The sequence below is a fragment of the Hyperoodon ampullatus genome (genome assembly GCF_949752795.1).
Source record: "Hyperoodon ampullatus genome assembly, chromosome: 10".
Classification (NCBI taxonomy): Eukaryota; Metazoa; Chordata; class Mammalia; order Artiodactyla; family Ziphiidae; genus Hyperoodon; species Hyperoodon ampullatus.
The window spans coordinates 40,715,800-40,731,041 of NC_136923.1; the positions used below are offsets into that span (position 1 = coordinate 40,715,800).

The 15,242-nt window shown below is 37.9% G+C and overlaps 1 protein-coding gene across 1 annotated transcript in view; it reads left to right on the forward strand.

Moving 5' to 3' along the window:
• Positions 1-15,242, forward strand: part of MAP4 (microtubule associated protein 4) — a gene marked incomplete at its 5' end in the record, with an annotated part of 111,314 nt that overhangs the window by 12,248 nt on the left and 83,824 nt on the right. Inside the window, 1 exon segment of the mRNA XM_079712600.1 lies at positions 4,841-4,909. Coding sequence (XP_079568726.1) covers positions 4,841-4,909 — 69 coding nt within the window.

Sequence of the window (15,242 nt, forward strand, 5' to 3'; positions counted from 1 at the left end):
ACCTAACCTGGAAAGGATTTGTTAGTCATTAGATAATTCACTTTGTTTAGGGGTTTGCTTTTGTTTCACAGATGTGTGATAGTTTCTTTCATCCATAGAGGAAAATGACGTATTTCTTTTTAAAAGTCTCCTATTTGCCGTATCAACATTGTTTCGCTGGGTGACATTTATTCTCTTTGAACATGATGCCTTTCTTTTTTGGTAGTAGTTTTCCTCAGTTATTTGGCAATACTTGAGATTCCCTGTGATAACATGACTTTTCTACCACATGCCTCTGGCAGGGGTGTGACAGTGCTGCCAGGTGTGGTGTGGGGCTCCCCCCCAACTCCTCTGGGTATCACCATTCACCAGTTGGCTTCCTCTTGTGCCAAAGCATTCAGTCTCTGTTCCCATCTTGGGTTTGGCACAAAGGTGACTATTGTGGGGTGAGGGAAGGAAAGCATGGGGGAAGTGGGGACTGACCTGACAGCTTTTAACTGAGTCCCATCATCGCTGCTGTCTCTAAGCCTAGAGTACCTTGGAGTCCTGTTTTCCTGTGCCTTCTTTGGACTGGGGTTTCTCCTTAGTGTGGTCTATCTGCTTCATTTTCTTGGATATTCCTTGTAATTTCTGCTCCACTGGGGGGGTACCCTTCTTGATTTCTAGATCTTTTATTACTTAATTTTTTTAGCAATCTTTCCTGCTGCTTCTAACTGCTTGTGATACTATGTTGAAGCTGGCCTGTGTGCTTCAGTTGGCTATCTATCCACTATTTAAGGTGCTCAGTTAAAACAGGACTTTACATCTGTGAAAGTCTTCCTTTTTATCCCCATCTCTGTTTCCCTGCACTACATTCCTTAGCAGTTACCAGTGGTGTTTGGTATATTTTTTTCCCCACACCTTTTCTGATTATTTATGTGTGTTGTATGTCTTTTTGTGAACTACATACCTAAAATGGATTCCTTTTTTAAAAAAACATCTTTATTGGAGTATAATTGCTTTACAATATTGTGTTAGCTTCTGCTGTATAACAAAGTGAATCAGCTATATGCATACGTATATCCCCATAACCCCTCCCTCTTGCGTCTCCCTCCTAATCCCACCCCTCTAGGTGGTTGCAAAACACGGGGCTCATCTCCCTGTGCTGTGCAGCTGCTTCCCACTAGCTATCTGTCTTACATTTGGTAGTGTATATATGTCATTGTTACTCTATCACTTTGCCCCAGCTTACCCTTCCCCCTCCCCGTGTCCTCAAGTCCATTCTCTACCTCTGCGTCTTTATTCCTGTCCTGCCCCTAGGTTCATCAGAACCATTTTTTTTTTTTTAGATTCCATATATATGTGTTAGCATATGGTATGTGCTTTTCTCTTTTTGACTTACTTCACTCCGTATGACAGACTCTAGGTCCATCCACCTCACTACAAATAACTCAGTTTCATTTCTTTTTATGGCTGAGTAATATCCCATTGTATATATGTGCCACATCTTCTTTATCCATTCATCTGTTGATGGATACTTAGGTTGCTTCCATGTCCTGGCTATTGTAAATAGTGCTGCAATGAACATTGTGGTACATGACTCTTTGAATTATGGTTTTCTCAAGGGTATATGCCCAGTAGTGGGATTGCTGGGTCATATGGTAGTTCTATTTTTAGTTTTTTAAGGAATCTCCATACTGTTCTCCATAGTGGCTGTATCATTCCCACCAACAGTGCAAGAGGGTTACCTTTTCTCCACACCCTCTCCAGCACCTAAAATGGATTCTTGAGTTAAACTGGTATTTCAGAATTTGATAGACTGCCAGATTTTCTCATAAAAAAGTTGTTTCAATTTATATTCCTCCAGTGGAGTATGAGATTACCCATTTTCCTACACCTTTGCCAACACAGGCTATTATCAAATTAAAAAAAAGATTTTATCACTCTCATGGCCAGAAGACGGTATCATTTTTGTAATTCGCATTTTCCTATAGTCTGCATTTTATTTATTTTTTTTGCAATTTGCATTTTCATCTGAGGCAGAGTTTTGAAAATATGCATTTTTTCTTGAGCTAGGAAGAATAAATTTTATAAGCTTACTGTCTGAGGGTAAAAGGGAATTTATTTAGGCCAAATGTGTTCTAGCTCATATTTGTTCTATCTCTCTGGATAAGTAAAACAATATGTGAAGCCCTAGCATGGTGCATACTGGGTATTTAATAAAAGTCTGTTATCTTTCATTCCTTTATTTTCCTCTTCTTCTTCCAGTTAGTTGATATTTTCTTTCAGTCTGCCTTGTTCTTTTAGGTTGTTCTCTTTAGTTGTTCCTCTGTTACCTGAGATTACAGAATGAATGATCTTTTCAATAAGTTTATATGAAAGATTTCTGCCTTGGATTTGTGGGACCCAGAAGCTTGGACATTGTAGTTTGCTGTCTTCCAAAGTAAAATCTTGCATTTTATATTTTAGTAGCATATGTTCTAGATTTTTACTTGTCTTATGAAAAATGTCTGTGAGGTTTTTTTTTTTCCTCCTAATCTTAGGGAACTAAGCATTATTTGACTTAATTCCCTAATCTTTTTAAAAATTAATTTATTTATTTATTTATTTATTTTTGGCAGCATTGGGTCTTTGTTGCTGTGCGCGGGCTTTCTCTAGTTGCAGAGAGTGGGGGCTACTCTTCGTTGCAGTGCACAGGCTTCTCATTGTGGTGGCTTCTCTTGTTGCAGAGCATGGGCTCTAGGCATGCGGGCTTCAGTAGTTGTGGCTCGCAGGCTCTAGAAGCGCAGGCTCAGCAGTTGTGGCGCACAGGCTTAGTTGCTCCATGGCATGTGGGATCTTCCCTTACCAGAGCTCGAACCCGTGTCCCCTGCATTGGCAGGCGGATTCTTTTTTTTTTTTTTTTTTTTTTTTTTTTTTTGTGGTACGCGGGCCTCTCACTGTTGTGGCCTCTCCCGTTGCGGAGCACAGGCTCCGGATGCGCAGGCTCAGCAGCCATGGCTCACGGGCCCAGCCGCTCCGCGGCATATGGGATCCTCCCAGACCGGGGCACGAACCCGCATCCCCTGCATCGGCAGGCGGACTCTCAACCACTGCGCCACCAGGGAGGCCCGGCAGGCGGATTCTTAACCACCATGCCACCAGGGAAATCCCTGTGAGGTTGTTAAGTAAGAGTGATTTGTAGGAACCTCTTGGGTTGGCAGGCTGACTGCAGACTAAGCAGGTTGCTGAAATGTTAGATATCGTCAGAGCCTTTCAGAAAAGGTTGTATGTCCTCAAATTGATCTATACAATCAGTGCAGTCAAGATCTCATCAGTATTTTTTTGTATAAATCAACAACTGATTCTAAAACTTACATGGAAAAGCAAAGACACTAAAATATAACCAAGACAATTTTGGAAAAGACCTAATTTGCAGGACTTGTGTGACATCATTTCAAGACTTTATACAAATACAGTAATCCAGACATTGTGGTACTGGCAAAATGTATAGATTTATAGGTCGGTGGAACAGGAGAGTCCAGAAACAGACCTACACGTAATATGGTCAGTTGATTTTCAAGAAAGGTGCAAAGGAATCAGTGGAGTAAAGGAACAATTAGATGTCAACGTACAAAAATATGAACATAGACCCATATCTTATACCACGTAAAAAATTTAACTCCAAATGTATCATAGACCTCAATGGGAAACCTAAATGAAAACTATAAAACTTCTAGAGGAAAGCATAGGAGAAAATCCTGTGACCTTGGGTTAGGCAGAAATTTCTTAGATATCCCACCAAAAGCATGGAAACATGAAGGAAAAAATGATAAATTAGACTTTATCAAAATCGAAAGCTTTTGCTGTTCAAAAGACACAGTTAAGAAAACAAAAATACATTTCTTGGATGTATTTTCTTGGAAAATACGTTTATGGGAGAAAATATTTGCAAAACTCATCTGATAACGGTTGGTATTCAGAACAACAAACAATCTTCAAAATTCAATAATAAGAAAATACACAACCCAATTAAAAAAATAGTCCAAAAAATTTGTTCAATTCACCAAAGAAAATAAAAGAATGGCACGTAAACAGGTGAAAAGTTGCTCAACATCCTTAGTTATTAGAAAATAAGATACAACTATAGTCTATAAGGATACCTTAAAAAAAAAAAAAAAAAGCCCTCTGCTTCCAGAGCTGCTGGTGACTTCCAGGTAATCCTCATGTACAGGAGCAGTGATGGTGCCCTGGACTTTCTACATGGGTTGTTGTTGTTGTTTTTTTAATATTTATTTATTTGGCTGTGTTGCAGCATGCGGGATCTTTCATTGCAGCGTGCGGGCTTCTCTCTAGTTGTGGCACTCAGGCTCCAGAGCTCATGGGCTCTCTAGTTGTGGCGCGTAGGCTTAGTTGTCCCACGGCCTGTGGGGTCCTGGTTCCCGGACCAGGGATTGAACTCGCATCCCCTGCATTGGAAGGTGGATTCTTTACCACTGGACAAGTCCCACGTGGGGGTTGTTTTAAACGGCTCTGTGTCCTTGGACCATTTGGTTTGAATCACAGGTTCTAAACCTATGGTGCTTCATGATGGTTTTATTGAGTATAATAGTAACCCTTGACAATGTACAGAGCAGGAAAGACTTAAGACTTGTTATTAGGAAAGCTTCTCCTGTAGTCGTGGTGCTTATCAGAGTTTGGATGCCATAGAAATCAATGACTCAGTTCTATTCTGTGTTTCTAGATTTCCTTTTATTGGATCTTTAAATTTTGGACAGATTTTATCTGCTTTAAGCTAATGCTATGAAGAGTGACAAAAATTCTACTAGTTAGACAGTAGTTGCGTCTGTTTTTCATTTTTCTATCTGTCACAGTGGGTAATTATTCTTTGTGGTCATTGCAGGTACTTCATCTTCTCAAGCAACAGTGCTTGCCAACGGTGACCACGGAATAGAAGGGAATGATGCCACTGGTAAGTGATTTCCAGGAGTCCCCAAATGTGTGGGTGAAACAGTCACAGTAAACACCTTGATCAGCTCCTTTGAGGAGGATTGTTAGTGGAAGCGTATGGATTATTTCTAAGGGTACTCTTGTTCTTGGTGGTTGTATTTAAACCCAGGGCATCTGCCCCATAACATTTCCAACAATGGAAAGAGAGAATTTCATTTGATATTCCTTGAATATCTTTTGTAGTTGTACCACATAGGCGCTGGATCAGTCTTAACAATATGCTTTTGTTGCAGAATGACCAAAAAATTGTTATTATAATGGAGTCCTTTGGCTGCTACAGTTCTTTGGGCAGGTCTCATCCCTGAATGCACACTGTACTCAGTTTGCTTTCCATGGCTCAATGTTAGGAAACTTGTGAGCTGGAAATTAAAAGTTCTTTCCTTTCTGTTGTGCCCTCAGTCTGTTTTTCCTTTATTTTCCCCTTAACTGTTACTTTTGAAATCTGTCTCTGATGCCTAGCCCATTACCAGGGCTAGCACTGAGTTCCTGTGGGTTCCCCCAGTGTATCTGAAGTGAGGAAAATTCTTGAAGCATTAGCAGCGTCCATAGGGATATACAATACTATGTAAATCTTTGTTTAGGTAGCTGATATGAGAGCCGTGTTGAATTTTTAAAAATAACTGCACTTAATTAGCTTAAGTGCACAATCAGGCTGACACTGTTGACCCAACTGAAAAGACTTTTAACTGGGCATAACATTTGCTTCACATTACTGCAGGGAGGCAAGTGCTAGCCATGTCTGTGTTCCTCTTCTTGCACGCATACCTTAGCCTTGAGAAGCCTTTCCTTGAGCCACCATAGGATTTCTCGGTTTCTAAGGCTTCCAAAAAGCCTTCTGTTATCACTAGCGGTTATTCCAGGATTTACTCTTTATTCTGTGACCTTTAGAAATGTTGTATACATCTTTGTATGTTAGGTTTACTGATGACTAGGTTCTATTAGTTGTGAATGTTAGTTTTACCCAGTGACAATAAATCCTTATTAGCAACTCATTAATTAGGAACTCTTTACTTCAAAAGCTAGAAACAACCTGAAGTGCGACCTTATTTATCTTCCAGTTTTGTGAACTGAAATTTTTTTGTTTTTTTGATAATCTTAGTTCGTATGTAGTGTTAACTGTTTCTGTGTCTGCTTTGAAAGCAAAGGTCTATATAATTTTGGTTTTAAGGAAATGTTTGTAGAAATATCCCCATGATGAAAGGAGAAGAAGCTTGAACACAAACTTTTAAAAAATGAATAAATTCAGCTTTCTTTAATGAGGAGGCAGTGCTAGGGGAAGGAATGGCTTGAAGGGATTGATTTGGTTAGCCATTTGGAAGAATGAATGCCATTTTCATCCGGGAAGGAAATGACTACCACACTAGAGTAGGTTTCTTCTCCAGCAGGATGTCAGGTCTGACCAGAGGAGACTCAAACTTTATGTAGCAATTGTTTCCCACTGCCACAGCTTAATTGTGCAGGAAAAAAGAACAGGAAGAACATGCAGCCTGGCCCTTACTGTTTGAAGACTTCAGTTCTCTAGCTGCAAAAAAGAACCCAGCTGTTTATGAACTGCCCAGTGCCATTATGAGAGCAGGTCTTTCTGCTCTTGGACACCTCTCCACCATTGTGTAGAATATAGTTTGTACACCTGGGGAGATGTTGTGTTCTCAGCCTGACCTCTTGACTATATTAAAGAAGGTGCTTTACTGAAAATACGCATGTTTCATTGGGGGTGGAAAGGAGTAGGGAGGGGGCCAAGAGTGCATGTTTTCAGAGCATGTTGTGACATCATTCTAATTTGGCCATCACTAACTGGAGCATGTAGCTCCATGCTCTTTTGGAAATTCCTACTTCTGCTTCCTTCAGAGTGTTAATCTGTAGTCCTAAGAGCAGACCCGCTCTGCTGACAGTGTATAAAGGGTTTATGAGCATCTTGCAATGTTGAACTTGCTGTTTACTAATGATCTGTGCTTTTCCACCCTTTCCTTCCCTTTCCTACTTCTTCCTCTCTTTCTATTTTTCTCCTCCTAGAAGCCTAGCGTGTCTCTCAACACTGGGGCTGCTGCAACACCAGACCAGTGATCTTTCCTAAGCACCGTTACACTTGTAAAACCTTCAGCATTTTGCAGAGCTTTGCTTTCCTTCCTGGACACGATATAGAAGAAGCTGAGGGTAGTTCTTCGGGGCCCATTTCTGCTGATGCCTGAGCAAACCACCTGCTTCCTTTTGTGCTCCGCAGGGCTTGATGGAACCTCGTTTCCCTTTGTGAGCACAAAGTACCAGATGAATTCTTTTTAATTTTAGTATTTTTATGAAGGTCATCTAATGTCTTTTATTTCTTGTTCTCTTTTAAAACTCATTTTTTAATTTAATTCAGTCTCACATTTTTCTTTTCTTTAAACATTTTTAGTTGGCCTTTTTCATTTGGTTTTCAGATCTTCAACCTGAATCAGGGTAATGTAGCAGCAGATGAGAAGGTGTGCTTTCATAAAGGGATCGAGGCCACCAGCACTGCCGTGAACCTCCCTTCTTCTCTCCCTCCTCCCTCCCTCTGTGAGCTCGCTTTTAGGGTAGATTCATCTTTCAGGCTACCTGTGTTTCTCTCTACCTTACTAACATCTGAATAATGATAGCTATTTTAATTTAAAGTTCTCTAATTTAGAGTAGTTCTGATTAAACTTTGAAAAATATTTCCTGAAATGGAATCATCCTTTGTTATTTGCAAGTTGGGCTGAAATTGTTTCTATTACGAAATTATGATCTATTTGTCCAGGCTTAGATTCTCCTGAAAATTTGACAGCCTTATTATTGTGTGTGGAATTTCATATCCCAACTTTCTTAACATGATCATGAACTATCAAGATAATAATTGGGAAGTTAAGGAAAATGGAATCCTGTATTGTTAGAATACTGGGATGTTGATACAGATAGAAAATAACTTTTTCTGTAGCAACCTGAGAATGAAGTTAAATTGCAACACATTGAAGAACTACAACCAATTATTAGGTTTCTAATGAAATGATTATCTGACTGGACTCCAGCTCTGTTCAGTGTTAGCCTCCCTGTGAACTGTGGAGGTGCCTTTGTACACCCTGAGGTGGGATTGGTGGGTCACATATAAATACCTGTGTGTCAGGTCCTTTACCACGAACCTTAGGATTTACTTTCACACATTCTGAGGATTGTCCCAGTAGGACTTTCTTTTTCTCATTCCTCATTTTCCCAAACTAAAAGCTAAAAAAATCTGAAACCATCTGGGACAAATACTGTGGAACTTTTCAAATGATAAGCTTTGATCGGATTTTTAGAAATAGAATATAAAACATGGGCCATGTTTTGAAATTGTAGAGGAGTTCTGGTTTAAGATCTGGAATGTGAGATACTCTTTAAAATTTTCTATCCTCTTACTGACTATGCAGGTTTGTATAATCACTAAGCTACTGATTATTTCAGATTAAATATTTGGCACCATGTTCTGAGGAAGATTTGAGATGTACATTGTTTTAGGTCCCCTGATACAAAACTACTTTGGGGATGGGAAAGTTAGAATATTATGAAAGTTTAAACCAAGACCCTGCAATGACTTCTGGAATTTAGGAAGCATTCCCTCCTGTGGTCCTGTGGCTTGTTCGTCTGCCAGGAATTCCTTCTGTGGGTTCTGGAGAGAAGACGCTAAGGGAGGCACATTTTAGAGGGAAATGCTTATGCTAACATTCTAAGCAGTTGGTAAATACGAAAACTCTTAGCAAAGGAGAAAAATATGAAAAATACCATAGGAGAGCGCACCATCAAATAAAACATAGCTCTTTTCATTTGGCATGTAGTTGTTTCATATTTTTTTGTGACTTTTTTTCCCTAGCCAAGGAACTTTTCACAACTGTTAGTGCTAACTTTAAAAAATCATGCTTGACCTCCTTCCATCACTTCTAACTAATCTCTGCAGTTTGTCTAGGTGACAGGTGGGTAGAAAAGCCTGGGTGTGACCCCTGTGGTATAGCTGTGGTCAGAAACATACACTTACACTTCATTATTGACATTGATTTATTCCACTTTAATTTCCATTTTGTCATGTTTATTTCTCTTTGAAATTTGTTTTTTTCCAAATGTTTCTCTTTGAATTTATGGAATTGTTGAACATTTCTACTATCAGCCAGCTAAAATTTAGTGTATATTGTTAGCTCTGTTTCACTTGGATGTTTCATTTTGAAGGAAATAAATGTAACGTTTCACATATAGCTTCATATGAAGTAGCCAGTCCTGCAATGAAATGCTGTATTGCCATCATGGTCACACCCAGTGGCCCAGGATCTCACTGGTGAGGTAGCCAAGACCTGTCAGGGTTGCTCTGTTGAAATGTGTTGTTTCTTATGTGCAATCTCTCTCTTTCTCTTTCTCTCTCTCTCTCTCTTGTTTTTTTCCTTCTTTGGCCCAGTGTTGAAGATGTAGAACTTTGTTTTTAAATAATATTTTTATAACTTTATTCACTCACCTAAGTTTGTATTTTTTGTGACTTTAGATTTCAACAGTTTTGTATATTGGGACATTTTAATGTGATCATTGTGCTAAATAAATTACACTAATAAACATCTTACACCAACACCGTATGGACTGGATTTTGGTTGGGGTCTTAATTATTGAAGTATAATGTGGCCAGAACATGAGTTTTGTAATTAAAGACCCTTGAGACATGAGCTCTTGGTCTGACAAAGCTTCTAATCCGATTCATAGTAATTCCATAATTATATGGGCTTTTTACTTTTTGCCAGGCACCTTCACTTACGTTGTCATTTTGGATTATCAGAGTGAACTCCCTTTTATCCGGAATCTATAAGAGTTAAGAAGCCCAAATGACTATTTGATATTTTATAGCATCTGATGAGAAAGACAGTTGGCAGAGTAGCAATAAGAAGTTATTCCAAAAGACAGTTTCCATGGTGTATCAATTACTGTTAGATACTTTCTAACACTATACTTATGTTTTGTTTAGTCCAATTAAAATTCACATTCACAGTCTTCCTAAAATGCCTTTTGAATTAATATATAAAACGTGTTACATTCAATAACATTTTAATTTTGTAACCTTATTGTTTGATAATCTAGTAGGCTGTATCTGGGAAGAATTCAATGGAATGCCCAATTTCCTAGCCATTGTGGGTTAGTGTGTCTTTACAGTAGATAGATTTGCAAACGCAGTATGTTGACTGAATTAAGACGTTAAAAGACTGAATACCTAAGGTAATTTGCATGGCATAAAGAACTTTTTTAGCTTGGCAAACATTTCTTTTTATTAAGAAAGCTCAATTTAATGTTCTTAGGTTTCTTTGCATTAAGAGAGCTCAATAATCTGTTCTTAGGTTTGAAGCACAATAATTTAAGTACTGTAAAGAATAATCCTCAATCTTGACTAACCTTATAGGTACCCTAGGATTAAACTTTTGGTGATGGGAACAACTGTTGGGTTTTATTAGTGTATTCATTTTGATGAAAGTGAGATGAAACCCGGCTTCAGGTGGATTCTTCCTCCTTGTTGGCCTGGTAATATGGTGGGGCTGGGAGACTAGAGAGTGTTCTGGACAAAGACACAGGACTGGTGGGGCAGGAACAGAGTGTTAGTTTTATTTCTAAGTCATGCGTAAAACTGGATTATCCTCCATTTTATTTTGATGCTGTTTTCATTACAATGAAGGCTTAACAAGACTTAACCACAAATAAACATCTCTGCTGCCATGGAGCCAAATTACTGTTATTTACACTGGGGCTAGATGCAGTACACTAAGTGCTCCACAAATGGCAGCGTTACTGGTGGTTTCCATTGTGATCAGAGTCATGGCTTTTTATTGTGATAACTCTTCTGAATGGGATGTGTTATCATTCCCTCAGGTCAGCACAGCAGTGAAACAGTAAAACTGCTTTGTTAGAATGTCATGACACAGAAAGTATCCTAGGTGTTTCATCCCTGTCACTTGTATCATCAGATGGAATGCAAAGGATTTTGTATTAGATAGAATTTAAGGCATCAAAAATGTGAAATCTTAACAGAAAAATCTGTAATGTTAGAGTTTCTGAACAGCTATTGTAACCAACCCATATGCTGGCATTATAGCTCATAAATGAAGCCTGAACATAAAGCTGCACACTGTGTTCCTAGATGTAGACACAGCAAGGCAGCCATTCCCACCGCCCCTCCTCAAATCCTGAAAACAAAGCTTTAGTTTTTTTTTTCCTTTCTTTTTTCAGATATGCGTTGCATTTTGGAAACACACCAGTAAAATACCAACATCTAATGTTTCTTAAAGTTTTTCTTTTTTGGTTTATTGTTTTCTGGTAAAAATATAAAACTTCTCAGAAAAATCCACATGTACCCATTAACACACATGTTATATTTACTTCTAGGGCGTTTAGGACTCCCTTGAAACCAGCTCAGGGACTGAGCTTAAGAACCTTCATCTAAGCAAAGCATTTAATTATACTGTGAGCCATTCGATTTCTATTTCTGTTGGAGTTTTGTGTTAAATGAAACAAAACAGCTTCTTCCTGAGCTTTGAGTGAGTCCATAATTCTGAAATACTTTTTAAACTGTTACCTCGTTTATATAATTTGCTTCTCTTTGTGGAATGATACTCTACCCTATGTCAAAAGGCATTTGTAAATATGTAAAAGGCATTTGTAAAATACTTTATTTGTAATTCGGTAAGTAATATATGAATACATTCTCCTTTCTCAGAAAAACTAAAGCATTGTAGATAGAGCCACACTCTATCAGAGTCCAGAAGATTTTTACTCATAGAACTAACATTCACACACAGCTACTATAAGTTGATCTTGTATTTTTATCTGAATCTAGACATGAACAGATTCTTCTGTCTGATACATCTCGTTAGTAATAAGGGTAACTGTCATTTGTATAACACATTAGAGTTTGTAAAGTGCTTTTGAATGGATAACAGTATCCATTTTTCATTTGAAGAGGTTGAACTTAGGTTAATAAGAGAGCTCCAGGCTGTACCCAGTCTGGGAAGAAGTGCTGTGCTCTTTCTACCACAGTGTCATGTCTCAGTGGATCTTCTTAAGTGCTAACTAATCATCAGAAAGGTAGTTGGAAGGAACGGAAGTTTGAAGGCCTATTTAAAGCCTTTCTTAGGCACTATTTTCTGGGAGAAAATCTAGGCTGAGGCAAGGGTTTTGCATGTAGGTAGTTTATTTTGAGAAGTGATCTCAGGAAACAAGAGTGGGAGACTGCAAAAAGTGAAAACGGAAAGATGAAAGACCAATACAGTAAAGTATTACTAACTTAGTCACTGCTGTGGACAAAGACAGCTTAGTCCTGTTGGATGGGATTTAAAGGGTGAGAGGCGGGGGGCACAAGTGGTGTCCAATTAACCAAGAGGTTAATTCAACAAAAGATTTGTCTGCCTGTACTTTATCATGGAATATGAGATCTTTGATTTCTATACTGGGAAATTTGACTCAACTCCATCTATCATGGAACTAATTTCCAAGCCTAATTGTTAGAGACTGTGTAACTAACCACAATTTTAGTTTTGGAATTTTCCATCCTAATGTTTTCTTTATGAATCAGTTTCAGTAATTTCTATCTTTCTAGAATGTCCATTTCAATTAGGTTATGTATTTTGTTGACATACCATAGTTCTTGGTGTTCCTTTAGAAACCTTTTTATTTCTGTAACATTGGCGTTGATGTCTTCTCTTTTATTCCTGAATTGAGTAATTTGAGTCATCTCTCTTTTTCTTGATTGGTCTAGCTAAAGATTTGTCAGTTTCATTGAGCTTTTCAAAGAGTCAACTTTGGTTTTCTCTGTTTTTCTCTTTTTTATTTCATTTCTCTGTTTCATTTATTTCCTCTCCAATCTGTGTTATTTCTTTCCTTCTGCTTGCTTTGGGTTTGGTTTGCTCTTCTTTTTCTAATTCTTTAAGGTGGAAGGTTATGTTGTTGACTTGAGATTTTTTTTTTTTCCTTCCCTGTTATTGTAGGTATTTACAGGTATAAATTTCCCTCTGAGCAGTGCTTTAGCTGCATCTCATAAGTTTTGGTTTTCCTAAGTGTTGTGTTTCCACTTTCATTCGTCTCAAAGTATTTTCTAATATCCTTTGTGATTTCTTTGACCTATTGGTGATTTAGGAGGGTGTTGTTAATTTCCACATATTTAGGAATTTCCCAAATTACTTACTGTTGTCATTTCCTAATTTCATTTCATGGGGTTGGAGAACTTTGTGTAATTTCAATCCTTTTGAATATATTCAGGCTTGTTTTATTGCCTAACATATGGTCTGTCCTAGAGAATGTTCCATGTGTATGTATGTTCTTCTGTTGTTGGGTGGAGTGTTCTATAAATGTCTGGTAGGTCTGCTTGGTTTATAATATTGTTCAGGTCTTCTGTTTCTTGTTGGTATTCTTCCTAGTTGTTCTATCCAGTATTAAAAGTGGTGCACTGAAGTCTTCAACAACAATCATTGATGAATTATCTATTTCTCAATTTTGTTAGTTTTTGCTTCATATATTTTAGGGCTCCCATCGTAATGTTTTAAGGAGAAATTTGAATAATACTAATTTTTATATGCTTTTTACATTGTTCAAGGATTAATGCCTTGTGAAAAATTCTGGGGTGTGGATAAGAGGATGTATACAAATGATTATTCCAACTATGAGCTTCCAGCAACAGTAGGGAAATATCAGTCACTGGTAGAAGATTCAAAGTGCTTTTTCAGGATGCTCATCATTGCTAATTATCACAAATCAAAACTACAGTGAGGTTACCACCTCCCATTGGTCAGAATGGCCATCGATGAAAAGTCAAAAAATAACAAATGCCGGAGAGGGAGGGTATGGGGGAAAAGGGAACCTTCCTACACTGTTGGTGGGAATGTAAGTTGCAGCCACTATGGAAAACAGTATGGAGGTTCCTTAAAAAACTAAAAATGGAGTTGCCATATGATCCAGCAGTCCCACTCCTGGGCATGTATCCAGACAAAACTGTAATTCAAAAAGATACATGCACCCCTGTGTTTATAGCAGCACTGTTTACAATAGCCAAGACATGGAAACAACCTAAATGTCCATTGACAGATGAATGGATAAAGATGTGGTACATATATACAATGGAATATTACTGAGCCATAAAAAAGAACGAAATCATGCCATTTGCAGCAACATGGATGGACCTAGAGATGATCATAGTAAGTGAAGTAAGTCAGAAAGAGAAAGACAAATACCATATGATCTCATTTATGTGTGGAATCTAAAATATCACACAAATGAACTTACCTATGAAATAGAAACAGACTCACAGACATAGAGAACAGACTATGGTTGCCAAGGGGGGGGGGGCGGGGGAAGGGATGGATTGGGAGTTTGGGATTAACAGATGCAAACTATTATATATAGGATGGATAAACAACAAGGTCCTACTGTATAGCACAGGGAACTATATTCAATATCCTATAATGAACCATTATGGAAAAGAAAAAAAGTGCTTTTTCAAAGGATTTTTTCCCTTAAAATATCAACTACCTTTTTTTTGTAGAAATAGAAAAATCTGTCCTAAAACTCATGGAATCTCAAAGGATCCTGAATAGTCAAAGCAATCTTGAAAAAGATAAAGTTAGAGCTCTCAGTCTTCCTGATTTCAGAATTTACAAAATGCTACAGTAATTAAAACAGTGGTGGTACTGGCATAACGACAGACATATAGTCTAAGGAATAGAACAGGGAGCCCAGAAATAAACCCTTGTATATATGGTCAAATGATTTTAGACAAAGGTGCTAAGACCGTCCAATGGTGAAAAGATAGTCTTGGTGTTGGGATGAAGGTGGATCCTTACTTTACACCGTATACAAAAATTAACTCAAAATGGATCAAGGACCTAAATGTAAGTGCTAAAACTGTAAAACTCTTAGAAGACAACATAGGGCAAAATCTTCATGAAATTAGATTCGGCAATGATTTGTTGGATGTGACACCAAAAGCACAGGCAAGAAAAGTAAAAATAGATAAATTGGACTCCACCAAAGTTAAAAACTTTTGTGCATCAAAAGACACTATCAATAGAGTAAAAAGGCAACTCATGGAATGGGAAAAGATATTTACAAAACATACATCTGACAAGGGGTTAATATCCAGAATATATAAAGCACTCCTACATTTCAACCACATGAAAACAAACAACTTGATTTAAAAAGAGCAAGGGACTTCAATAGATACTTCTCCAAAGAAGATATATAAGCCAGTAAGCACATGAAAAGATGCTTAACATCACTAATCATTAGGAAAATGCAAATCAAAAGCACAATGAGAT